This window comes from Muntiacus reevesi, chromosome 6 (genome assembly GCF_963930625.1).
Source record: "Muntiacus reevesi chromosome 6, mMunRee1.1, whole genome shotgun sequence".
NCBI lineage: Eukaryota > Metazoa > Chordata > Mammalia > Artiodactyla > Cervidae > Muntiacus > Muntiacus reevesi.
This window is the reverse complement of record NC_089254.1, coordinates 45,961,464-45,988,638: the sequence shown is the minus strand read 5'-3', so window position 1 is coordinate 45,988,638 and position 27,175 is coordinate 45,961,464. Positions and strand designations below refer to the sequence as shown.

Below are 27,175 nucleotides of genomic sequence, written 5' to 3'. Positions count from 1 at the left end.
ATTTCTCTGTGAGATTGGCAAAATCTAAGACCAGAACTAAATATCCAATGAGAGCAGAAACTATTATACTCTGATTGTAGAAGAAAATGTTTCAACCACTTTATTTAGTTTTATCATACTGATCCTAAGGTTAAAAATGGGTGTACCTTATATGATCTTATAATTGGCTTTGTAAGAGTATACCCTAAAGAAACTCTGTCACATATGTATAAGAATTTTTATCTTATTGTTATTCATAATAGTTAAACAATGGAAACAGTCTCTCTTTCATTGGGAAATGAATAAGCTGGCTTATTTATTAATTAGACTACTATATAATATTTATGGTAATAAATTTATCAATATAGATAATTCTCAGCATCCTTATATTGAAAATCAAGTTGCAGATTTGATTATTTGTATCTTCCAGAATAGAGGTTTTTAATTAAGTCTAGCTTATCAGTTATTTCCTTCATATCATGTCTTTGGTATTGTATCCAGAAAGTCATTGCCATACCCAAGGTCATCTAGGTCTTCTCATATGTTATCTTCTAGGCATGTTACAGTTTTACATTTTTACTTTTAGGTCTGTGATCCGTTTTGAGTTAATTTTGGTGAGGTATGTGAGGTCTGTGTTGTCTTGTTCAGTCGCTAAGTCATGTCCAGCTGTTTGCGAGCCCATGAACTGCAGCATGCCAGGGTTTTCTGTTCTTCACTAACTCCCTGAGTTTGCTCAAACTCATGTCCATTGAGTCAGTGATGCCATCCAACCATCTCATCCTGTTGCCCTCTTTTCCTCTTGCCCTTAGTCTTTTCCAGCCTCAGGGTCTTTTCCAACGAGTCAGCTCTTTATATCAGGTGGCCAAAGTATTGGAGTTTCAGCTTCAGCATCAGTCCTTCCAAAGAATATTCAGGATTGATTTCCTTTAGGATTGACTGGTTTGATCTCTTTGCTGTCCAAGGGACTCTCAAGAGTCTTCTCCAGCACCACAGTTGAAAGCATCAGGTGTTCAGCACTCAGCCTTCTTTATGGTCCAACTCTCACATCCATACTTAACTACTAGAAAAACCATAGTTTTGGCTATATGAACCTTTGTCAGTAAAGTGCTTTTTAATACACTGTCTAGTTTTGTCATAGCTTTTCTTCCAAATGATCCGGTGTCTTTTAATTTCGTGACTGCAGTCACTGTTTGCATTGATTTTGGAGCCCAAGAAAATGAAATCTGACACTGTTTCCATATTTTTCCCATCTATTTGCCATAAAGTGATAGGACTGGATGCCATGATCTTAGTTTGTGTCTAGTCTTTGTGTCTGGATTTCATTTTTTTGCATGCAGTTATCCTTTTATTCCAACATCATTTGTTGAAGATTCTTCCTTTGCCTAATTTATTGCCTTTGCTTCTTTGTAAAAGGGCATTTGACTGTCTTTATGTGGGTATATTTGTGAACTGACTGTTCTGTTGCATTGATCTATTTGTCTCTTCTTTTGCCAATACCACCTCATTGTGTTGATTACTGAAGCTTTATAGAATGTCTTGAAGTTGGCTAGTCAGTCTTCCAAGTTTGTTCTTTTTCTTCAATATTGTGTTAGCTGTTTTGATTCTTTTTCCTCTCTATATAAACTTTAGAATCAGTTTGTTAATATAAGAAAATGTTTTTTCTAGAATTCGGATTTTGATTGCATTGAATCTATAGATCCAATTGGAAAGAACTGACATCTTCACAATATTGACTCTTCAGTCTATGAACATGGAATATCTCTCTATATATTTAGTTCCTCTTTGATTTTTATCATCAGAGTTCTCTAGTTTTCCTCATATAGTTTTTGTCCGTATTTTGTTAGGTTTATTTATACTTAGGTATTTCATTTGGAACAGGGAGTAATGTAAATGGCATTTTGTTATCAAATTCAAGTTCCCCTTGTTCATTGTTGGTATATATGAAAACAGTTGACTTATATTTATGAATCTTGTCTCTTACAACCTTGGTATAATAATTGATTAATTCCAGGACCTCTTTGGCCTATTCTTCCTGAGTCTTTCAATCCCAGTTGATTATAGTATAAAATTCTTTTTAAGCATTCTTGGGTTTTAATTGCTAGTATTTTGTTGAGTTTTACATCTGTAAAACTCAGACAGACCACTAGACAGTGGTCTCTAGTTTTATTTTTTTGTAATATCTTTATTGTCTAGAATAACAGTTTACCATCTTGTCATTTTCTACTACTTTTGGAGTGCTTCTTGCCTCAAATTTTGAACCATTCTAGAGCTTATTGTGATTCTCAGTAAAGCCATTCAGACAGTTTCTTGTGGAAACCTTACATTCTTTTCTTTCTTTCCTCTTTCACCTCATTTTATCTCTCATAGTTTTCCTACCTTGTTGTTGTAGAGTTGCAAAGTCACATCCAGCTCTTTGCCACCTCATGGACTGTAGCTTGCCAGGCTCCTCTGTTCTCCACTGTCTGTTGGAGTTTGCTCAGATTTGTGTTCATTGAGTCTGTGATGCTATTTAACCATCTCATCCTCTGCTGCCTCCTTCTCCTTTTGTCTTCAGTCTTTCCCAGCATCAGGATATTTTCCAGTGATCGGCTCGTCACATCATGTAGCCAAATTATTGGAGCTTCAGCAGTAGTTTTTCCAATTGATATTCAGGATTGATTTCCTTTAGGATTGACTGGTTTGGTCTCCTTGCAGTCCGAGGTACTCTCAAGAGTCTTCTCCAAACACAATTTGAAAGTGTCAATTCTTCAGCACTCAGTCTTCATGATCCAACTCTCATATCTGTACGTGATTGCTGGAGAAACCAAAGCTTTGACTATACAGACCTTTGCCAGCAAAGTGATGTCTCTGCTTTTTAACATGCTCTCCAGATTTGTCATAGCTTTACTTCCAAGGTGCAAGCGTCTTTTAATTTCATGGTTACAGTCACTGTCCACTGTGATTTTGGAGCCCAGGAAAAGAAAATCTGTTACTGCTTTCACTTTTTCCTCATCTATTTGCCATGAAGTGATGGAATCAGGGCTTTCTTGGTGACTTAGATGGGAAAGAATATACCTGCAATGTAGGAGACCTGGGTTCTATCCCTTGGCTGGGAAAATCCCCTGGAGAAGAGAATGGAAACCCACCCCAGTATTCCTGCCTGGGAAATCCCATGGACAGAGGAGCCTGGTAGGCTACCATCCATAGGATTGCAAAGAGTCAGATACGACTGAATGACTAACACTTATTGACTTACTGATGGGACCGGATGCCATGATCTTAGTTTTTTTAATGTTGAATCTTAAGCCAGATTTTTCACTCTCCTCTGTCACCCTTATCAAGAAGCTCTTTAGTTCCTCTTCACTTTCTGCCGTTAGAGTGATATCATCTGCATATCTGAGGTTGTTGATATTTTTCCTGCCAATCTTGATTCCAGCTTGTGATTCGTCCAGCCTGGCACTTTGCATAGTGTACTCTGCATGTAAGTTAAATTAGCAGAGTGACAGTATACAGCCTTGTATTATTCCTTCCCCAATTTTGAACTAATGCATCGTTCCATGTCTATTTCTAACTTTGCTTCTTCACTCACATACAGATTTCTCAGGAGACAGGTAAAGCGTCTGCTATTCTCATCTCTTTAAGAATTTTCTGAAGTTTGTTGTGATCCACACAGTCAGTATTTCATAAAGTCAGTGAAGCAGAAGTAGATGTTTTTCTGGAATTCCCTTGGTTTCTTCATGATTCAGCAAATGTTGTCAATTTGATCTCTGGTTCTTCTGCCTCTTAAAAACCCAGCTTATACATCTGGAAGATTTCAGTTCACATACTGTTAAAGCCTAGCTTGGAGGATTTTGAGCATAACGTTGCTAGCATGTGAAAGGAGGGCAATTGTATGGTAGTTTGATCATTCATTGGCATTGCTCTTGTTTGGGATTAGAATGAAAACTGACCTTTTCCAGTCCTGTGGCCACTGCTAAGTTTTCCAAATTTGCTGACATATAGAGTACAGTACTTTAACAATACCATCTTTTAGAATTTTAAATAGCTCAGTTTCCTTATGCTAGAGGGCTAATTCTTTTTTTAATTAATTAATTTATATTAATTGGAGGATAATTGCTACATTGTGATGGTTTTCGCCATGTATCAACATGAATTGGCCACAGGTATACATCTGTCCCCCCAATCTGAACTGCTCTCCCTTGTCGCTCCCAACCCTATATCTCTAGGTTGTCCCAGAGCACTGGCTTTGGGTGCCCTGCTTCATGCATAATTCTCATACACTGTAAATGTCATTTTATAATGGTTTCTCCTCCTGCTTTTCTCTCTTCACCATTCTGCAACATTGAGCATTTTTCTGGCTTCTCTCCTGTCCCATCTATGTCTGTCCCTTTTCACTGTAAGCAGAGAATCAGTTGGATAGCTTATCTAAATTCTTACAGTTGATTTTAGGAGCAGATTGTTCCTTGCTAATGATCCAGGATATCAGCTATCTGCTTCCTTGTTCATTTTGATTTATCTATAGCATTTGGCATATATGCTTCATAATCTTAAGTTTGAAGTTTTTAATGGATTTTTTTGTATCTTTGAAATTGACATTTTTTTCCTACCGTTTTTTTCTTCTTTCCATTGCCCTTTAAGGGACAAAGGCAAGAAAATGATTTTATTCCATTAACTAGAAGTTACTCAAGTATTGTTTCTTTGAGTACCTCTTAGTTTCTTCTATCACATTAATAAAACTTAGTTTAAAACACTTAATTTTGTTTTTTGAGGTTCATAAAGCTAGTGGATAATGGCATTAGTTTTTCGTTTTAGTTATTCTTGCTCCCTTTATGCAGCTATTCTATGTTTAGTTGGTTATTTTTTATTATGTTTATTTATATTTATTTATTTTTATTTTTTATATTTTTATTTGTATATTTAAATAAAATATAAAAATAAAATATAAAAATAAAATATAAAATAAAAATATATTTTATATTTTTATTATATTTATTTATTATATTTATTATGTTTGTTATTATGGGGGGGATAAAGGCATTAACATGTTCAGCAAACCCCACACTCAGAATTTGTCTGTTTGTTTCTTCATTATTACATTCAAGGTAAAAAATTGGTAAGATGATGTGTATTTCCCATTACATCATATCAGGAAGCACCAGAATTATGTCAGTCTGTCTCATTGTTGCTTGTTTGTTATTATAGTGTATGCCAGATTGCTGCTTGTAAAAGTACTCTTTTCTTAGTAATTAGTGAGTAACTTTGGGTGCATACTTTGCACCATGTGAAATATCCTGTTCCCCATAACATTTTACCCACTGATAAACATTCCCTCATTTCATTATTTTACTAGTTGGTATTTGCAAAATAGTGATTTTTTTTCCATAACATTATCATTTCTTTTGCACTTATTAACTGACAGTCTTCTTTAAACAGCAGTTCCCAGCCCTTTTAAACATTTGAGTTTTTAACTCTGAGCTCAGGGAATATTTTTTTAAATCAATGTTTTAGAAACTATTATCATTGGTATTATTTTGACTCATCAGATACTCTCAGATTTGTTTTGTGGAAGCTTCCTAATCTCCGTTGGTCTTTAGACACTTTTTTGCTCTCTGGCCCATTGTGCTCCAGGTTGACCTTCTATTTTAACTGCTCTGGGTACAGAATTGCTTTTTTATTCAATAAGTCTTGTATTCTTTTATTGAGGATTGTTGCATAGAGATGAGAATTTGAGTCTCAGACATGTTCATTTCTAGTGAGGAGTTGTCTTACCTCTCTCCTTTACTGAGCAGCAGTAGGAAAGACCTCTAATTCCGATTACACACCTGTCTTTGTTCTGTTTATGGAGAGAACCTTCATTTGCACCATCCTAAAATACATCTAGTTTCATTATTGCTATGAAGCAACACAGTTCATTTCAGTTCAGTCACTCAGTTGTGTCCAACTCTTTGCGACCCTGGGAACTGTAGCACGCCAGGCTTCCCTGTCCATCACCAACTCCCGGAGTTTACCCAAACTCATGTACATCAAGTTAGTGATGCCATACAACCACCTCATCCTCTGTCGTCTCCTTCTCCTCCTGCCCTCAATCTTTCCCAGCATCATGGTCCTTTCAAATGAGCCAGCTTTTCACATCAGGTGGCCAAAGTATTGGAGTTTCAACTTCAGCATCAGTCCTTCCAATGAACACCCAGGACTGATCTCCTTTAGGATGGACTGGTTGGATTTCCTTGCAGTCCAAGGAAGGCACTCTCAAGAGTCTTCTCCAACAACACAGTTCAAAAGCATCAATTCTTCAGCGCTCAGCTTTCTTAACAGTCCAACTCTCACATCCACACATGACTACTGGAAAAACCATAGCCTTGACTAGACAGACCTTTGCTGGCAAAGTAATGTCTCTGCTTTTTAATATGCTGTCTAGGTTGGTCATAGCTTTTCTTCCAAGGAGTAAGCGTCTTTTAATTTCATGACTGCAGTCACCATCTGCAGTGATTTTGGAGCCCAAGAAATTAAAGTCTGTCACTATTTCCATTGTTTCCCCATCTCTTTGCCATGAAGTGATGGAACCAGATGCCATGATCTTAGTTTTTAGAATGTTGAGTTTTAAGCCAGCCTTTTCACTCTCCTCTTTTACTTTCATCAAGAGGCTCTTTAGTTTCTCTTTGCTTTCTGTCATAAGGGTGGTGCCATCTGCATAGCTACGGTTATTGATATTTCTCCTGGCAGTCTTGATTCCAGCTTTTGCATCATCTAGCCCAGTGTTCCTCACGATGTACTCTGCATATAAGTTAAATAAGCAGTGTGACAATATACGCAGACTTGATGTACTCCTTTTCCTACTTGGAACCAGTCGTTGTTCCATGTCCAGTTCTAACTGTTGCTTCCTGACCTGCATACAGGTTTCTCAAGAGGCAGGTCAAGTGGTCTGGTGTTCCCATCTCTTTCAGAATTTTCCACAGTTTATTGTGATCCACACAGTCAAAGGCTTTGGCATAGTCAATAAAGCAGATATAGATGTTTTCTGGAACTCTCTTGCTTTTTCGATGATCCAGTGGATGTTGGCAATTTGATCTTTGGTTCCTCTGCCTTTTCTAAAAGCAGCTTGAACATCTGGAAGTTCACGGTACATGTATTGCGGAAGCCTGGCTTGGAGAATTTTGAGTATTACTTTACTAGCGTGTGAGATGAGTACAATTGTGTGGTAGTTTGAGCATTCTTTGGCATTGCCTTTTTTTGGGATTGGAATGAAAACGGACCTTTTCCAGTCCTGTGGCCACTGCTGAGTTTTCCAAATTTGCTGACATATTGAGTGCAGCACTTTCACAGCATCATCTTATAGGATTTGAAATAGCTCAACTGGAATTCCATCACCTCCACTAGCTTTGTTCGTAGTGATGCTTCCTAAGGCCCACTTCACATTCCAGGTTGTCTGGCTCTAGGTGAGTGATCACACCATTGTGATTTTCTGGGTCATGAAGATCTCTTTTGTACAGTTCTTCTGTGTATTCTTACCACCTCTTCTTAGTATCTTCTGCCTCTGTTAGATCCATACCATTTATGTCCTTTATTGAGCCCATCTTTGCATGAAATGTTCCCTTGGTATCTCTAATTTTCTTGAAGAGATCTCTAGTCTTTCCCATTCTATTGTTTTCCTCTATTTGTTTGCATTGATTGCTGAGGAAGGCTTTCTTATCTCTCCTTGCTATTCTTTGGAACTCTGCCCAGTTGCGGATGGGACTGGTGATAGAAGCAAGGTCTGATGCTGTAAAGAGCAATATTGCATATGAACCTGGAATGTTAGGTCCATGAATCAAGGCAAATTGGAAGTGGTCAAACAGGAGATGGCAAGAGTAAGCGTCAACATTCTAGGAATCAGTGAACTAAGATGCACTGGAATGGGTGAATTTAACTCAGATGATCATTGTAACTACTACTGTGGGCAGGAATCCCTTAGAAGAAATGGAGTAGCCATTTATCGTCAATAGAAGAGTCCGAAATGCAGTACTTGGACGCAATCTCAAAAATGACAGAATGATCTCTGTTTGTTTCCAAGGTAAACCATTCAGTATCACAATAATCCAAGCCTATGCCCCAGCCAGTAATGCTGAAGATGCTGAAGTCAGATGGTTCTTTGAAGACCTTCCTACAAGACCATTTAGAACTAACACCCCCAAAAGATGTCCTTTTCATTATAGGGGACTGGAATGCAAAAGTAGGAAGTCAGGAAAGACCTGGAGTAACAGGCAAATTTGGCCTTGGAGTACAGAATGAAGCAGGGCAAAGGCTAATAGAGTTTTGCCAAGAGAACCCACTGGTCACTGCAAACACCCTCTTCCAACAACACAAGAGAAGACTCTATACAGGGAAATCACCAGATGGTCAACACTGAAATCAGATTTATTATATTCTTTGCAGCCAAAGATGTAGAAGCTCTATACAGTCAGCAAAAACAAGACTGGGAGCTGACTGTGGCTCAGATCATGAACTCCTTATTGCCAAATTCAGACTTAAATTGAAGAAAGTGGGGGAAACTGCTAGACCATTCAGATATGACCTAAATCAAATCCGTTATGATTATACAGTGGAAGTGAGAAATAGATTTAAGGGACTAGATCTGATAAACAGAGTGCCTGATGAATTATGGATGGAGGTTTGTGACATTGTACAGGAGATAGGGATCAAGACTATCCCAAAGAAAAAGAAATGCAAAAAAGCAAAATGGCTGTCTGAGGAGGCCTTACAAATATCTGTGAAAAGAAGAGAAGTGAAAAACAAAGGAGAAAAGGAAAGATACAAGCTTCTGAATGCAGAGTTCCAAAGAATAGCAAGGAGAGATAAGAAAGTCTTCCTCATCGATCAGTGAAGTAACACATCTGTTAAGCAAATAGACATGCAACTCTTTTTGCCCCTAAAATGTATCTTATTAAAGTCAGAGTGCTGTAATTAAAAATTCCTTGAAATAATTAATTTCCTTTGTATGGTTATCTTACTAATTTGACGTACCATTAGTTTTATGTGTTTCTGTATTTGTTTGTGTTTGCTTTTTTCATTCCTGTAAATTTAAATTCACTTTGAAACATGTTAAATCATTGTCTGATTCACAGAGACTCACTGCTTCCATCTCTATTCTTCTCACCTGGTCCTACTTCCTGCCACTGCGACTGCCCCCTCTAGGAAACCATTTTTATTATTTCCTTTTTTTTTGAATGGGGGTAAAGAAATATTTTCTGCATTTGTTAGACACACAGTATATCAATTTATGTGATTTAGTAAGTTATTTCCTTTCTATAAAGACAAAATACAAAGAAAAATCTGCATTTTTGAAACTATAGGTGTGTGTTGTACGTAGAACATAACTGAAGTCTGAACAAATATGGAAATATTCCTTCTAAGAACATAATGGCAAGGGCATCTTTCATTCCTACATGACTTCATTAAGGGACTTCTTCCTCATACCAGCAACATACTGAATAGTAGAACTAACCACATACAAATTCAGCAGGTAATAACCTGAAACCAAACTCACTTGATTAATGTGCCATACTTGCTGTCCCTGTACTTTGCACTTTTAGGTCAAGCACAAATAAAGAACATAGCTCAAGTAAGATAGCTTCTGAGAAGGCTAGAACTATACTTGGTGACTTGAATCCGCCTGTGTCCAAGATCGTTTCTTTTTATAAATGTATATATTTTATGGAAGTGTGGTTGACTTACAGTGTTTCAGATGCACAACAAGTTGACTTAGTTATACATATACACATATTTATTTTTGTTTATGTATGTATGTATATGTGTAAAACAAGCATGCTTCTAAATAACAAGGAACCTGGTATGATGGAGAACTAAACACGAGAGGTGGTTTCCCAAATTTTTGAATAGTAGAAATTAATGGCTCCTGTAGAATATCATGGAATGGAAAATGTTCTCTATCAGTGTTACTGAGTTTTTGTTTCTTTGACATGACAGAATGGTGAGCTGGGGCATATTCAAATGGATTAAAAAAATACGTGATAAGTTTTCACTCACATGTGTTGGAGGCTGATACCACTGCTAGTATCCTTGGTCACATTTTCATGAAGTTATTATATATCTATGGCTTTGGCAATGCAAACTTATATTTAAAACTCTCTCACCCGTGATAGCGATCTTCTCACTTGTTTTACTAAAAAATTTTCTCTTCCTCTAAACTTTTAAGATTCTGGTTTGTTCAGTGTTTATGTTAAAGGCCAGAAGATCCCAAAGAAGAAAAAAACAGCTATCGAAAATTCTTATTTATTTTATAGCTTTTGTGGCTTTTAATACCTTCCTTTATTTTGAGTAAGTACCAATATATTTCTACTGATTACACTTCAGATCCGCAAGGCTTCAACCCATTTGTGAGTGGAAAACAGTGAGATGACATTATCTGAAATTAAGCAGAAAATCAGATATGTCATATCCCTTCATGGGATGTCAGGTAAGAGGAAACAGGAGAAGTTACAGAAAATGGGAGCATCGTCTTAATTTGCAGGGGTTTTACGATTCCTTTTAAGAGTATTTTGTAATGGATGGCTATTCTGATTGGGGGAAAAAACTGCTATAAAGAATTATAGAATAAATCAACTATATTCAAATTAAAAATATTTATAGAATGTTACATTTATCAAGTAATTTATAGAGTCAAGATTAATACTTTCCTTTAACAAATGAGATATCTAAGCTGCAGTATCTTGTTCTTTTTGTGGAGAGTGTTAGTGAATGTGTATTCAGTCGTGTCTGACTCTTTGTGACCCCTTGGACTGTAACCCTCCAGGCTCCTCTGTCCATAACGGTTTCCCAAGCAAGAATACTGGAGTGGGTGCCATTTCCTTCTCCAGGGAATTCTTATTTTGTGTATTATCTTTGTTGGGTGTGTGTGTGGGGTGTGTCTGTGTGTGTGCATGCGTGTGTGATTTTATTTCCTTTCTTAAACACAAAAGGTTAAGATTCTTTTTTATATCACTCATGATAAATTATTGTTTCTTCATAAAGAAACTTCTCATTTGTTAGCATATATGTGCTTTTCATAATAACATACATTTTGTTAAATTTGAAGCATTTTATTTTGCTTGTTTTTTTGTCTCTCATAACAGGGGGACCTGGACGATCTACCATGCCAACCCCAGGGAACACTGCAGCTTTTCGTGCTTCCCTCTGGACCAATATGGAGAAACTTGTGGATCATATTTTTACTGTTTGTGGTCAGGTAAGTATTTGAGAGAATGAAAAATAGCATGAATTATGGGTTAGCGTGCTATGTGCTTAGCTGTGTCCGACTGTTTGCAACCCTTTGGATTACAGTGCAGTAGACTCCTCTGTCCACAGGAGGCTTTTTTTCAGTCAAGAATACTGGATTGCGTTGTCATTTCCTCCTTCAGGGATCTTCCTGACCCAGGGGTTGAACCTGCGTCTCCTGTGTCTCCTGCACTTGCAGGCAGAATCTGCCTGCTGAGCTGTGGATTAGTTCTTAGTTATTCAAAGTTGTGTGATCTTGGGCAGCTTTCTTAAAATCTCTGAAAGTTCAAAATACCTCCTTAACTAATTATAATGTATATAAGGGCTCTAGCAAAATGCCTTTTTCCTTCCCTTACTGTTTCTAGTACCTGTACTCTATGCTTGTTTCATTTGAAAATACTGAGTTATGTATGTTTTCCCTCTTTTCCTTCCTTTTAGGTGCAACATCTACAAAAAATATTAGCCAAGAAGAGGGATCCTGTCTCTCACATTTGTTTCATTGAAGAAATAGTTAAGGTATGTCTAAATGAAAGTATTTTTGTCTCTTTATTAAGGAATACTGGAAGACAATGAGCCAGTATTATTTGTATTCCTGTCTTACAGAGAGACTACATGTCAGATGGGGGCACATGAACACACGTGGCTGATTTTATGTCATTGTATGGCAAAAAACACCACAATACTGTAAAGTAATTAGCCTCCAATTAAATTAATTAATTAATTAAAAAGTTTTCAAAGTCCTGATAGAGACTAAGATGAAAATTTTTGGTGTATGAGAGATTTAATTAGAGGTTATTAAACTGTCATATAATGCCTTCTCTGAATATGGTATGATCCATTCAGTTGTTGGTTTTTCCTATGAAGCACATTAATGTATTATATTTTCATATTGTAAAGTTTCCTCTGTCAGTTGTCATTCTCCTGGCTTCATAGACATCAGTTGTAACAAATGCACCACACCAATGCAGGATGCATAAGGCATTATGCAAATATGTAATTTCCTGTCTCCACCATTATTATTTATTATTGTTCATTACTGTTGTTCATTGTTCAGTTGCTAAGTCATGTCTGACTCTTTGCTGACCCATGGACTGCAGCACGCCAGGCTTCCCTGTCCTTCACTAGCTCCCTGAGTTTGCTCAAACTCATGTTCATTGAGTCAGTGACGCCATCCAACCATCTCACTCTCTGTTGCCTTCTTTTCCTCTTGCCTTCAGTCTTTCCCAGCATCAGGGTCTTTTCCAGTGAGTCAGGTCTTCGTATCAAGTGGCCAAATTATTGGAGCTTCAGCTTCAGCATTAGTTCTTCCAATGAATATTCAGGATTGATTTCCTTTAGGATTGACTGGTTTGATCTCTTTGCTGTCCAAGGGACTCTCAAGAGTCTTCTCCAGCACAGCAGTTGAAAGCATCAATTCTTTGGTGCTCAGCCTTCTTTATGGTTCAACTCTCCCCTCTGTACATGATTACTGCAAACCATAGCTTTGACTACAGACCTTTGTTGGATAAGTGATGTCTCTGCTTTTGAATACACTGTCTAGGTTTGTCACAGCTTTTCTTCCAAGGAGCAAGCATCATTTTTAAAAACAAATAATTTTATTTTTTTATTTTTGGCTGTGCTACGTCTTTATTGCACAGGCTTTCCTCTAGTTGTGGCGAGCGGGGGCTACTCTCCTGTGATGCAGTGAGCTGCTCATTGCAGTGGCTCCTCTTGTTGTGGAGCACGGGTTCTAGGCACATGTGCTTCAGTTGTTGAAGCTCCCGCACTCTAGAGCATAAGCTTAGTAGTTGTGGCACAAGTCCAACTGCCTGTGAGATCTTCCCGGATCAGGGATTGAACCTGTATCTCCTGCTTTGGCAGGCACGTTCTTTACCACTGAGCTACCAGGGAAGCCCAGCAAGCATCCTTTAATTTCATGGCTGCCGTCACCATCCACAGTGATTTTGGAGCCCAAGAAAAGAAAAATCTGTCAATGTTTCCACTTTTTCCGCATCTATTTTGCCATGAAGTGATGGGACCAGATGCCGTGATCTTTGTTTTTTTAATGTTGAGTTTTTTTTTTTTTTCATTTATTTTTATTAGTTGGAGGCTAATTACTTTACAATATTGTAGTGGTTTTTGTCATACATTGACATGAATCAGCCATGGATTTACATGTATTCCCCATCCCGATCCCCTCTCCCACCTCCCTCTCCACCCAAATGTTGAGTTTTAAGCCACCTTTGTCACTCTTCTCTTTCACCTTCATCAAGAGTCTCTTTAGTCCCTCTTTGCTTTCTACCATTAAAGTGGTATCATCTGCATATATGAGGTTGTTGATATTTCTTCCTGCAGTCTTGATTCCAGCTTGTGAGTCACCCAGCCTGGCATTTCACAGAATGTATCCTGCATGTACATTAAATAAGCAGGGTGACAGTATACAGCCTTGATATATACGGTGCCCAATTTTGAACCAATCCATTGTTCCATGTCCAGTTCTAACTGGTGCTTCTTTCCTGCATATATGTTTCTCAAGAGACAGGTAAGGTGGTCTGGTATTCCCATTTCTTTAAGAATCTCCCACAGCTTGTTGTGATCCACATAGTCAAAGGCTTTAGTGTAGTCAATGAAGCAGAAGTAGATGTTTTTTGCTTTTTTATGATCTAGTGGGTGTATAGTATCATACAAAAAAGGTACACTTAAAAATACTCAGTGCTGCAACTTTGCATCCTTTCCACACTTCTCTCTTAACCCCTGATACCCACTGATTTTTTTTTCTGTCTTTAGAGTTTTATCTTTTATAGAATATCATATAATTAGAATCATACAGTAGGTTGCCTTTTCATACTGGTTTCTGTTAGTAACATGCACTTAAGGTTTCTTCATGTCTTTGTTGCTTGATTGCTCATTTCTTTTAGTCACTGAATAATATTTTACTTTGTACATAGACCTAGTTTATTTACCCATTCACCTATTGAAGGACATGTTGTCGCTTCCATTTTTTTGACAATTATGATTTAAATTGTTATAAACCTTCATGTGCAGATTTTTGTGTGCATATAAACTTTAGCTGATTTGAGTAAATACCAAAGCACATGATTGCTGTATATTATAGTATTTTTAGCTTTGTAAGAAACTGCCAAGCTATCTGTCATTGTGGCTGTATTATTTTACATACCTATTAGCAAAGAAACAAAGTTCCTATTGCTCCACATCTTCGTCAGCATTTGATATTGTCAGTGTTTTGGATTTTAGCTATTTTAGTAGGTGTGTAGTGGTATGCCATTGATTTATTTTGTATTTCCTATGAATTTTAAAAAGATTATATTTATAGGAAAAACTTGATTAGTTAAGTTTCTAAGACTTTATCTGAAGAAAAATGAACTGCATTGCCATGTTCATTATTTAGAATTTATCTCTTATAGTCAATACAAGTGGTTAAAAATCTTAAAATTTTCTAAAATAATTTTTATTGGATTAAGTATAGTTTTTTTTAAAATCATTTGAGTAGCCAGATATTTAATTTAAAGTTTACCTTTCTGAACATCTAGTCAAATAATGTTAAAGGCAGGATCATACAGTGATTAAGAACTGGGTCCTTGGACTTTAGTATCAGACAGAACTAAGATTTCCTTTGTTGATTATGCAACTTTGGGTGGGTCTTATAATATTTCAGAATGTCAGATTTCAAATGAGGGTGATAATATTACCCATTGAGCTGAGGTTTTCTGAGGGAAAATTAGATAATGTAGACTTAATTCAGAGATTGGCTCAATAATTTGCTATCCTGATTATTATTTCAGTCTTTTTTAAACTTTAAAAGTTAAATTATTTAGGGGTTAGACATTTCCTATGTGCATGGTAACAAAGAACTCTAGTGTGCAAGAAGGTCAGGTTTTTTTTTTTAACAGTTCTGATAACATGATATGCAAGTATATTAGTTTATGCTGAGTGTCAGAAATTTAAGAAATATTGCTTCCTTAAATAAGACAATAGCAAGGATTCACTATAAATGTGTCATGATTACATGCCTCACTTTACTAAAGAATCATGAGTTGATGATCTAACATTTGGTAATTCTGTAGTTGTAGAAAGAGTGGTGATGATTTTCCTTCATTCAGTTCTGTGAGATATTGTGAGAATTATTAAACTGTTTATATTTTATTAGGCAAAAAACCCAAAAAAGGGTTTACTTTTAAAACTTTAAGTTTTGAAGGTAATATTGCCAAATGTGCTTTGTTGTTTGCTATGCTATCTGATTTCAGTTGATAGACCTGTACATAGTTTCTGGAATGCTTTATTAGTTCAGAATGTTTTGCAGTAAATGTTCATCATGCTATAAATAATACATCATAGTGTCAAAAAGGGCATAAACATATTGAGTATAAAATAAAATTGGGCCAATTATATCAGGTATAACGAATCTTAAGAATATATAGTTAATGTAGAGCCTTTTGAATACTTTTCCTTAATTAAGATAACTAATTCTGCTTCTGCTTAATTTAATGAATGTTCTGGTTAACTTTAAAATTAGCCTGTTAATTTCAGTTCATTCTGTAAATTTGAAAAGACATTTATACTTACAGTCGTATTAATTATTTATGACTTAATTGTGGAAAATGCTTCTTTCCTCTTATTATTTTTATTTCCAAAGGTTAGTTGAATGGATATATCTTCTCAGTTCAAGTAAGACTTCTAGACTGTTGATTAGACATCAAAAATCCAATTTTGACAACTTTTTAAAAACTTTTAAAACTTTTAAAGTTAAAAAGTTCTAGTATCATTGTATACTCATCAATATTATATGTAGCACTTTGTTTGAAAGTGAGTGTACCAAGATATTGACAAATTATTCAGGATCCAAACAGTAGCAAACAGGTTACAGATTGTTATCTGCAGTATTAAACCAGTTTAGCTGTATGTGAGGGTGTAGGTATGATACCTTCATTTTCTAAGCCAGCATTTTTTTAAAATCATTGAACAGAATCTTATAATCATGTGTGTAGGATGCACTAGGCTATATTTGGAATGTATTCAGCATTTTTAGCAGCTGTAGTACTACCAAGGATTTTAACTATGAAAAAGAGTATTTTCTTTTGCCCTTTTTAATGTATTAAATGATTTGATAATAGCATTTAAGGCTCAAAAAAATTTTAGGACACCCAAATATGAAATATTTTAGAGAGAAAAATGAGCAAAATGTTTAACTCATTTATCAATGGCATCCCAATTTGATTAAAAAAACAGGTGGCAGTAAGCCAATTTACATGTCTAAGTCATTTATTATCAATAAATACTCTTATCTGTAAAGGTTTAGAAGATTTTTGCTTTACTAGCTTGAGGATGAGTTATTTTTTATTTATTTTTTCATGATATAAATACATTTTTTTTTTACTTTAAAAAAATTTTTTAATTGGAGGCTAATTACTTTACAATATTGTGGTGGTTTTAGCCATACATTCACATGAATCAGCCATGGGTATACATGTGTTCCCCATCTTGACCTTTCCTCCCATCTCCCTCCCCATCCCATCCCTTCGGGTCATCCCAGTGCACCAGCCCTGAGCACCCCGTCTCATGCATTGAACCTGGACTGGTGATCTGTTTCACATGTGATAATATACATGTTTCAATGCTATTCTCTCAAATCATTCTACCCTCGCCTTCTCCCACAGAGTACAGATGTCTGTTCTTTGCATCTGCATCTCTTTTGCTGTCTTGCATATAGGGTCATCATTACCATCTTCTAAATTCCATATATATGTGTTAATATACTGTATTGGTGTTTTTCTTTCTGAATTACTTCACTCTGTATAATAGGCTCCAGTTTCATCCACCTCATTAGAACTGATTTGAATGTATTCTTTTTAATGGCTGAGTAATATTCCATTGTGTATATGTACCACAGCTTTCTTATCCCTTCATCTGCCGATGGACATCTAGGTTGCTTCCATGGAGGATGAGTTATTTTTAAGAGCCCTCTCCCTGCTAAAATAAATTTTAGGTGTTAGAAAAGCATAACTTTTAAAATGTAAGAGAATCTCTGAGGGGCATATGCATATACAGATACACATAAGCAGATAAAGTAGTTGAAACTGTAGTGGAGATGTGTGAGCTCTAAGTCATTGCAAATGCTGAAGTTGCTCTGCAGTCAAATGTTCATGTCAATGATGGGGTCCGTCCACTAAGCTCTGGGTCTCTAGCATGGTGGGAGAATGAACCTTGCATTAAAGCTCCTGAGATCTTGAGACATGTGACTGTGGCTAACATGTTCCTTGGTTGGTAACAGTACCTACTATCACATAAAGCAAGTGCAGATCCTCTGTAGAGGAAAGCATTTCTAGTTTAAGCTGTCAGAATTCTCTACATGTTAAGGTCATCCAACTATGAACTCATAGTTGATAATCACCAGTCATATAAATAGACTAGAATCTGTGATTGAGAGTTAGCAGGAAAAATAAACACAATGCAAAACAGGTTTTAGACTCCTAAAGAGCTTCTCAAGGATGCTATGGACTTCAGATGTTAGAATTAATTGATAAAGAATCTAGAGTACCTGCATAGGTTTTAGAAATAAAGATGGAATAAAAAAATGAGAAGTGGCCATTAAGAAATGATCAGGTAGGAGGACAAGTATTCTTTGTGCTCTCACTGCTTCTGCTTAACATTTTCTTAACTAGTGCAATGATAAAGAAGAAGAAATAAAAGCTTCCAGTTGGGAAGTAAAAAGTTAAAATGGTCTTTGTCATTTAAGTACATATCTAAAAGTTGAAAGACCTAAACATACCATGTGTTGGTGAGGATATGGAGCAATTGTAACTCATATACTGCTGAAGGAAAATGTAAAATTTTAGAAAATTTTACATTTAGAAAACCACTTTAGAAAACAATTTCTCTTTTCCTTAAAAAGTTAAACATACATGTATTATATGACTTAGCAATATGCTCCTTGTTATTAATCCAAGAGAAATGAAAGAATATATCCAAAGACTTGTAGGCAAATGTCCATAGAGCTGTCTTCTCCTTGTGTCTTTACATCATTTTCCTTCTGTATGTGTCTGTGTTTCAGATTTCCTCTTCTTATAAAGACACCCTAATGACTCTGTTTTAACTTAATTACTTCTTTAAAGACCCAATCTCCAAATATGATTATGTTTTCATGTATGGGTGGTTTCAGTTAGGACTTCAACATATTAATTTTGTCAAGACTAAATAGCCTACAGCAATAATTTACATTGATGCCAGTGAAAATGGAGACAGTTGCATTGATTTGAGAATTATTCAGGAGATAATACCGACACATCTTAGTCATAGATTAGAAGTGGTGAGATAGAGAAGGAGGAAGATATGTTCGATATTCAGGTGCTCATGCCACATTCAAGGGAAGATTCAGTTAGACAATTTAGCATATGAGTCTGGAGCTCAGAAGAGGCATCCACTGGAGACATAAATTTGGGAGATGTCCCTGCTTATTTAACTTATATGCAGAGTTACATCACGAGAAATGGTGGGCTAGATGAAGTACAAGCTTGAATCAAGATTGCTGGGAAAACTCAATAACCTCAGATATGCAGATGATGCCGCCCTTATGGCAGAAAGTGAAGAAGAACTAAAGATCCTCTTGATGAGAGTATAAGAGGAGAGTGAAAATGTTGGCTTAAAACTCAGCATTCTAAAAACTAAGATCATGGCATCTGGTCCCATCACTTCATGGCAAATAGATGGAGAAACGATGGAAACAGTGGCTGACTTTATTTTTTTGGGCTCCAAAATCACTGCAGATGGTGACTGCAGCCATGAAATTAAAAGACGCTTACTCCTTGGAAGAAAACCTAGACCAGCCTAGACCAACCTAGACAGCATGTTAAAAAGACATTATTTTGCCAACAAAGTTCCATCTAGTCAAAGCTATCGTTTTTCCAGTAGTCATGTATGGATGTGAGAGTTAGGCTATAAAGAAAGCTGAGTGCTGAAGAATTGACACTTTTGAACTGTAGTGTTTAAGAAAACTCTTGATAGTCCCTTGGACTGCAAGGAGATCCACCAGTCCATCCTAAAGGAAATCAGTCCTGAATATTCATTGGAAGGACTGATGTTGAAGCTGAAACTCCAATGCTTTGGCCACCTGATGCGAAGAACTGACTCACTGGAAAAGACCTTGATGATGGGAAAGATTGAAGGCAGGAGGAGAAAGGGATGACAGAGGGTGAGATGGTTGGATGGCTCACCTCAGTTTGAGTAAGCTCCGGGAGTTGGTGATGGACAGGGAAGCCTGGTGTGCTGCAATCCATGGGTTCACGAAGAGTCAGATACGACTGAGTGACTGAACTGAACTAAACCTCATAGATGGTGGTCAAAGCCATAGTAATAGGTAGAATTGGCTATGGAGAGAAAAGAAATGTACCTTGAAAATGCAATGTATAAAATTTATATAGAGCTCTGTTTTTTCCAAAGTGTGTATACAGTTTTACATGGAAAAAGACAGTTATAATTTCTACCCATCCTTTTTTTAAGTTTCATCCTTTAAACTATTTTTTGTACATTTTATATTGCACATATCTTATTAATATAGTAGTATTTATAATTTTGGAGACGGAAATGTCAGCCCACTTCAGTATTCTTGGCTGGAAAATCCCATGAACAAGAAAGCCTGGTGGGCTATAGTGCATGGGGTCGCAAAGAATTGGACATGATGTGGTAACTAAACAACAACAACAGATATATAATTTTAAACAAATAAGTAAACATATATTAGAGTGTGTATTTAAAAATATTTACATTCACTAAGTTTAGGAAACATAACAGAAGAGGCCACAGGGAGTACCTCAAGAGAATGAAGTCAAATGGAATATGATAAAGGAAGCCAAGGGAAAAGTTTGAAGGAGAATATGGTTCATACTAAATCTAATTTGACTGACAGTCTATTTAAACACCGGTCCACCATGCATTCTCAACAAGGGCAGTATTGACCCCAAGAGGAAGAAATGGTTCTGTTTTTTTGGGGAAAAGGATAAACATAATCATATATTACAATGGTTTTGAGTGCCCTCCAGAGTTCAATTCTACTGCACCAAATCTTGTTCCTTAGTATTTAGTATCTGTCATTAGGGAAAGACTAAGTTAAATTTAAATTAAGTTCAGTTACATTGTATAATAATTTTAGTATAATATATATTACATATGTATAATTAGTTTCCATTTTGGAGGGGAAATAATGAAAAGAAAGGTTGAGAAACACTACAGTAAACTATGTGGAAAGGGTTTTAAAACCCTTTATTTTATTTTATTTTTAGCTCCTATAACTTTAAAACTCTTTAACTTGATGATCTCTAGAGGAAAAGTGTGGGATAAGGGATTTGAATTTGAAGAGGAACTTTAAGTTTTTGCCATGTGTATTTCAGTACTGAATTTTTTACATCAAGAATTTATTCTTGCCTTTAGAATTAAGTTCAGTTCAGTTCAGTCGCTTAGTCATGTCCAACTGTTTGCGACCCCATGAATCGCAGCACACCAGGCCTCCCTGTCCATCACCAACTCCCGGAGTTTAAGTTAGTTTATCATAATTACTCCTCCAAGAAATTAAAAAGAATAAAGGAAGCATCATGTTTAAGCCTGTCACCCAGAGATAACTTATGTTAACATTTTGTGTATGTTTTTTTATTTAGCTCTACATTTTCATACATTTTAACAAGTCCTGTCTGTTCAGTCATCAGAAGTTAACTGAAATCTGTCTACTTTTCACTTCTCCCACTGCCACCTTATCTAAGCCCCCATTTCTTAAAACAGCAAGTAGATTTGACCACAGATATTCTTTTATTTTAGAACAATATGCATATAAAAGCCAACATTTTGATTTTAAGTGGAATTCTTTTGGTTGCATAGGTGTTCTCATTTTGCTTTTTGGTGTTCATCTTAAAGCCCCTACTGAATTTCTATACTTTACTTTTTTGTAATCAGAGCAAAATGTTGCTTCCTGAAGGCTCTTTTCCAGTAAATATAACTTTTTTCTTTGCTTTATATTTGCTTCTCTAGGCTCCCTCTGCTTTCACCCAGAAGATGGTTAAGAGCTAATATAAAACTCATATCTGTTTGGTTTTTTTAATCGAGTCTTCAGGCTTTCTTACAATGTGATCTCTCCACAGAAGTCTCTGGCACAGACTTGTTGCCAAACCTTTGACTTCCTCTTGTCCTTTGATTATAACTTAATTACCCCTGGTTCCCTCTCACCTTGTCTCATCCAGTTCATCTGTCCGTCTGTCCTAAATCGCTTCAGTTATGTCTGACTCTTTGTGACCCTATGAACTAGAGTTTACTGTCTTTAAAAAATCTCCCTGAATTGTTCCTTGCCTTCCGTTTCTGTACCAAAGATTGTATCATCTTCTTTGAATTGTATTAGGTTGTTGGTTGTATCTTCTCTTTTCTCAGATTTGTCCCTCTACTTTTGTTTGCTTTCTACATTTTATCTGTGTCTGGCGCATTCTCTGCTTTCTCCAATATCCACCTTTCCCACTTACGTCCTCCCAAGGACCTACCATTTAAACCCAAAACCGGAGCAAAATCCTTGGTCCTCTACCTCTCTGTAAGCATTTCTTCCCTTCATGCCAAGATTTCCATCAACTACTTGGTATCTCTATTTCTTACTTGTTTTGTTCCAAATCATTGAAATCAAGCTTCTGCTCCACTGAAACAGTTCTTATTAAAAGAATTATAATGCCCCAACTATCAGATCCTTATGCTCACTCCACTTTGTTCCTTTGAGGTAGTAATGACTTCTGCTTTCCCCTTTCACAAATACTGCATCTTTTCAGAATCCTTCATCAGTTCGTCTACCTCCACCTGCCCTTCTTTTAAAAACATTTTATTATTAACATTTCAAACAAAAGCTAAAATAGAACCTAAAATAGGGCAGTGACTCCCTATGTATCTATCATTTAGTTTCATCAATCACTAACTTGTACCCGAGCTCTACCCACTTCTCTTTCTCCACTCTAAATTATTTATTTCCCAACCTTTAAGTAGTATTGTTCCTCTGGGTCCTATCCTTTTCTTCTTTTGCCATATACAATCTATAGAAAAGTTCACACATTCTAATAGTTTCTACAACCTTCAAATGGTGATAACACCTAAATTTCTTTCTCCAGCTTAGATTTTATTCTTAAGCAAGAGAATTGTATCTTTTCCATGTCCTAGATCATCTTCACTCAGATGCCCCACAAGTTCTATCAGTAGAGGTGGTAGAGTCTGGATTTGAACTTTAATACCCTACTTTCAGGCTTCCTCTTCTTGACCACTGCTCTGTTCCTTTATTTAAATGGGAAAATGTAATTATGATGGGGAATGTGGGGTGCAATAGATATATTTAATAGAGCACACCAAACATAGAGTAACCAAGAGAAATGATACCTAAATTAACTGATGAAGGTTCTAGTTTAAAGGCTAATAACTGGGAGAAACTACAAAAGAACCTTCAAGAACCTGAAAGAATTGGACTGTGGTTGAATCTTTGATCTCAGTGGGGTGTAACAAGAGAAATAGACTGGGACAATTGAAAGCTTATTGTTGACCCATGAAAAGATGCTGGGATTCTTGGCCTCCGGAAGAGAAAAATTAAATCCGGGATCAGAGACGAAGCTTGATCACTCAGAGCTTTTGTGCAATAGAGTTTTATTAAAGATAAAAGGGATAGAGAAAGCTTCTGACATAGACATCAGAAGGGGGCAGAAAGAGTGCCCCCTTGCTAGTATTAGCAATGGAGTTATATACTCTCCAATTAGTTATTACAGTGAGTCAAAAGAATGTCCAGAGGTTGCAAAGAGACCCACTCCCACAATCCACATTTCAAGATAACAGGATTAGCCAGAAGGCCCTCAGGAAGGAGAAACTGTCCTCAAGCAGGATACATCCCTGCTATATAATCCTTAGTCCAAACCCAGTTGTTAGTTGTGTAATCATCAGTTCCAGGCTTAAAGATAAAAAGCTTTTATGTGCCTAAGACTAAGGAAAGTAGAGGGAAAAAAAAGTTTGTCCTTTTCTCCTCCTTGAGAATTCCAGACCCCTCTCCCCTTGGGACCCTTGGACTTCTTATCAATCTACCTAGGAGTTGACTCTCTCACAATCATACCATATAAGGTTTTGGAAGTCAAGTTAAAGGCGACTAATACTTTAATAGGGGCTTCCCAGGTGGCACTAGTGGTAAAGAACTCACCTACCAATGCAGGAGACATGAGAGACGTGAGTTTGATCCCTGGGTCAGGAAGATCCCCTGGAGGAGGGCATGGCAACCCACTCCAGTGTTCTTGACTGGAGAATCCCATGGATGGAGGATTCTGGCAGGCTGCAGCCCATGGGGTTGCACAGAATCGGGCATGACTGACTGAACTGACTTAGCACACACAACACTTTCAACCAAACAGACTTTAGATCAAATCCCAGCTCTACCACTTTCTGTGTAATTCTAAGCAAGTCACGTTTTCTCTTTTACCTTTATTTTTACTCTGAAAAGGGACATAAAAATGTCATCCGCTCATTCTCAAAATAAATATTTATTGTGTGCCTTTATGTCCAGGTCACATTCTCAATGTTATAATTAGAATGGTAAAAAAGACAAAATGAGACCTCTACTATTGTGGAGCTTATACTCTAGTGGTTGTTGTAAGATTTAAGTGAGATAACATTCAGCAATGCCTGTTACATAATGGATATTCAGAAAACATTAATTTCTTAGCCAAGGTTCACACACATTCTAAGTATGGACACTTTGAGTTCTCTGAATAAATTAAAAGTACATGCTTTCTGGCTTTGAAGTTTTAAGTGACTTGTCACTAAAAAGAAAGAAGTAGCCAGATTATCCGGGACCCTATGTTTTCTTTTAAAATGGCATGTCTGTGTCTTAGAATTTTCTTGTTTACTTTGGCAATTCTAAAAAGCCTTGAAGATTTCCTGTTATTTCTAGGAATCTATTTCAGTAATTCTGTAGAATTATAGAGATGAGTTGCCTCAAAGAAATTTATGGTTAGTTGTAGGAATAGATAATGACGCATCCAAAATGAATAAATGAAAAGCCTCTAGAGAAGATAAAAGCAAACAAAAATAACCCACAGAACAAACAGAGAAGACAAAGGAAACACAATGAGATGATAAAAGCTGAAACAACCTATTAGTTAAACATATTTACCTATTAGTTAAACATATTTGGTTTGTAGTTTCCTTATTAAAAGACAAAACAATGTTTAAAAATAAAATAGATTTATAAGAGTCACACCAAAAAACAAACAACTTGAAAGAATAAAATAAATGGATTGATAAACATTTCTCAAATGAAAGCAATAGTGACAGTATTAATTTCAGATTAAAAAAAGACAAATATTGGTATGTAGAATAAAGCGGGTCATACAGACTTTTTATTACTAGTCTCTTCTAGAAATGATGCTGGAAAATTGTATGTTCATGTGCAAAATAAAGAAATTAGACCCTTACCTTAAACTGTATTAAAACATCAATTCAAAATGAATTAAAACCCTACTGTATTAAAAAATGAATTCAAAATGAATTAAAATCCTAAATATAGGAACTAAAATTTTAAAACTCATAGTAGAAAACAGGGGGAAATCTTCATAACATTGCACTTGGCAGTGATTTAATGGATGTAACACCAAAATCACAGGCTAGAAAAGCAAATATAGGACTACATCAAACTTTGAAACTTCTCTGTGACAAAGGAAACAATAGAATGAAAAGGCAACCCACAGAATGAGTGAAAATATTTGCAAGCTATTTATTTCGTAACGGATTGATGTTCATAATATATAAAGAACTCCTACAACTCAGCAACAGTAACAAAAAGCCAGGTAACTCAACTAAAAAAATGTGTGAAAGATTTGAATAGACATACAAGTAGACATTTCTTCAAAGAAGACATGCAAATGACCAACAAGCAAATTAAAAGATCATCAGCACCACTAATCATCGGGAACTACAAATCAAAATCATAATGAGATATCACATGCACTGGTTAGCATGACTTTTCAAAACAGAAAACAAGTGTTGGTGAGGATGTGGAGAAATCAGAACCCTTGTACATCGTTATTAGGAATGTAAAATGGTGCAGTTGCTAAGAAAAACAGTGTAGAGTTTTCTCAAAAAAAGTAAAAATAGAATTAATGTATAATTCAGCACTCTCACTTCTGGAGATAGAGATCCAAAAGAATTGTAAACAGGATCTTAAAGAGAGATTTACCCTGTCATGTTCATTGCAGCATTATTCGTAATAGCCAAGATATAGAAGCAATCAAACTGTCTGACCTAAAGAGACAAAAGACCTATATATAGAAAGCTATAAAACACTGATGAAAGAAATAAAAAATGACACAAATAGATGGAGAAATATACAGTGTTCATGGATCAGAAGAATCAATATAGTGAAAATGAGTATACTACCCAAAGCAATCTGTAGATTCAATGCAATCCCTGTCAAGCCACCAACGGTATTTTTCACAGAACTAGAACAAATAATTTCACAATTTGTATGGAAATACAGAAAACCTCAAATAGCCAAAGCAATCTTGAGAAAGAAGAATGGACCTGGAGGAATCAACCTGCCTGACTTCAGGCTCTACTACAAAGCCACAGTCATCAAGACAGTATGGTACTGGCACAAAGACAGAAATACAGATTAATGGAACAAAATAGAAAGCCCAGAGATAAATCCATGCACCTATGGACACCTTATCTTCGACAAAGGAGGCAAAGATATACAATGGAGAAAAGACAACTTCTTTAACAAGTGGTGCTGGGAAAACTGCTCAACCACTTGTAAAAGATGAAACTAGAACACTTTTTAACACCATACACAAAAATAAACTCAAAATGGATTAAAGATCTAAATGTAAGACCAGAAACTATAAAACTGCTAGAGGAGAACATAGGCAAAACAATCTCTGATGTAAATCATAGCAAGATCCTCTATGACCCACCTCCCAGAGTAATGGAAATAAAAGCAAAAATAAGCAAATTAATTAAACTTAATTAAACTTAAAAGCTTTTGCACAACAAAGGAAACTATAAGCAAGGTGAAAAGAGAGCCTTCAGATCAGGAGAAAATAATAGCAAACGAAGCAACTAAAAAAGAGTTAATCTCCAAAATATACAAGCCTCTCCTGCAGCTCAATTACAGAAAAATAAACGACTCAATCAAAAACTAGGCCAAGGAACTAAACAGACATTTCTCCAAAGAAGACATACAGATGGCTAACAAACACATGAAAAGATGCTCAACTTGACTCATGATCAGAGAAATGCAAATCAAAACCACAATGAGGTACCATCTCAAGCGGTCAGAATGGCTGTTAACCAAAGGTCTACAAACAATAAATGCTAGAGAGGGCACGAAGAAAAGGGAACCCTCTTACACTGTTGGTGGGAATGCAAACTAGTACAACCACCATGGAGAACCGTAGGAGATTCCTTAAAAAACTGGAAATAGAACTGCCATATGAAATCAAGAAAATTAGAGATACCAAGGGAACATTTCATGCAAAGATGAGCTCAATAAAGGACATAAATGGTAGGGGCCTAACAGAAGCAGAAGATACCAAGAAGAGGTGGCAAGAATACACAGAAGAACTGTCCAAAAAAGATCTTCATGACCCAGATAATCACAATGGTGTGATCACTCACCTAGAGCCAGACAACCTGGAATGTGAAGTCAAGTGGGCCTTAGGAAGCATCACTACAAACAAAGCTAGTGGAGGTGATGGAATTCCAGTTGAGCTATTTCAAATCCTATAAGATGATGCTGTGAAAGTGCTGCACTCAATATGTCAGCAAATTTGGAAAACTCAGCAGTGGCCACAGGACTGGAAAAGGTCAGTTTTCATTCCATTGCCAAAGAAAGGCAATGCCAAAGAATGCTCAAACTACCACACAATTGCACTCATCTCACACGCTAGTAAAGTAATGCTCAAAATTCTCCAAGCCAGGCCTCAGCAGT

The 27,175-nt window shown here is 36.3% G+C and overlaps 1 protein-coding gene across 2 annotated transcripts in view; it reads left to right on the top strand.

The window, feature by feature from the left end:
• The window catches only part of COG5 (component of oligomeric golgi complex 5), a 276,034-nt gene that overhangs the window by 152,332 nt on the left and 96,527 nt on the right, over positions 1–27,175 (top strand). For both annotated transcript variants that reach the window (XM_065939836.1, XM_065939837.1), the window contains 2 exons: positions 11,067–11,179; positions 11,647–11,724. In XM_065939836.1, coding sequence (XP_065795908.1) covers positions 11,067–11,179; positions 11,647–11,724 — 191 coding nt within the window. The remainder of the gene's footprint in view (positions 1–11,066; positions 11,180–11,646; positions 11,725–27,175) is intronic.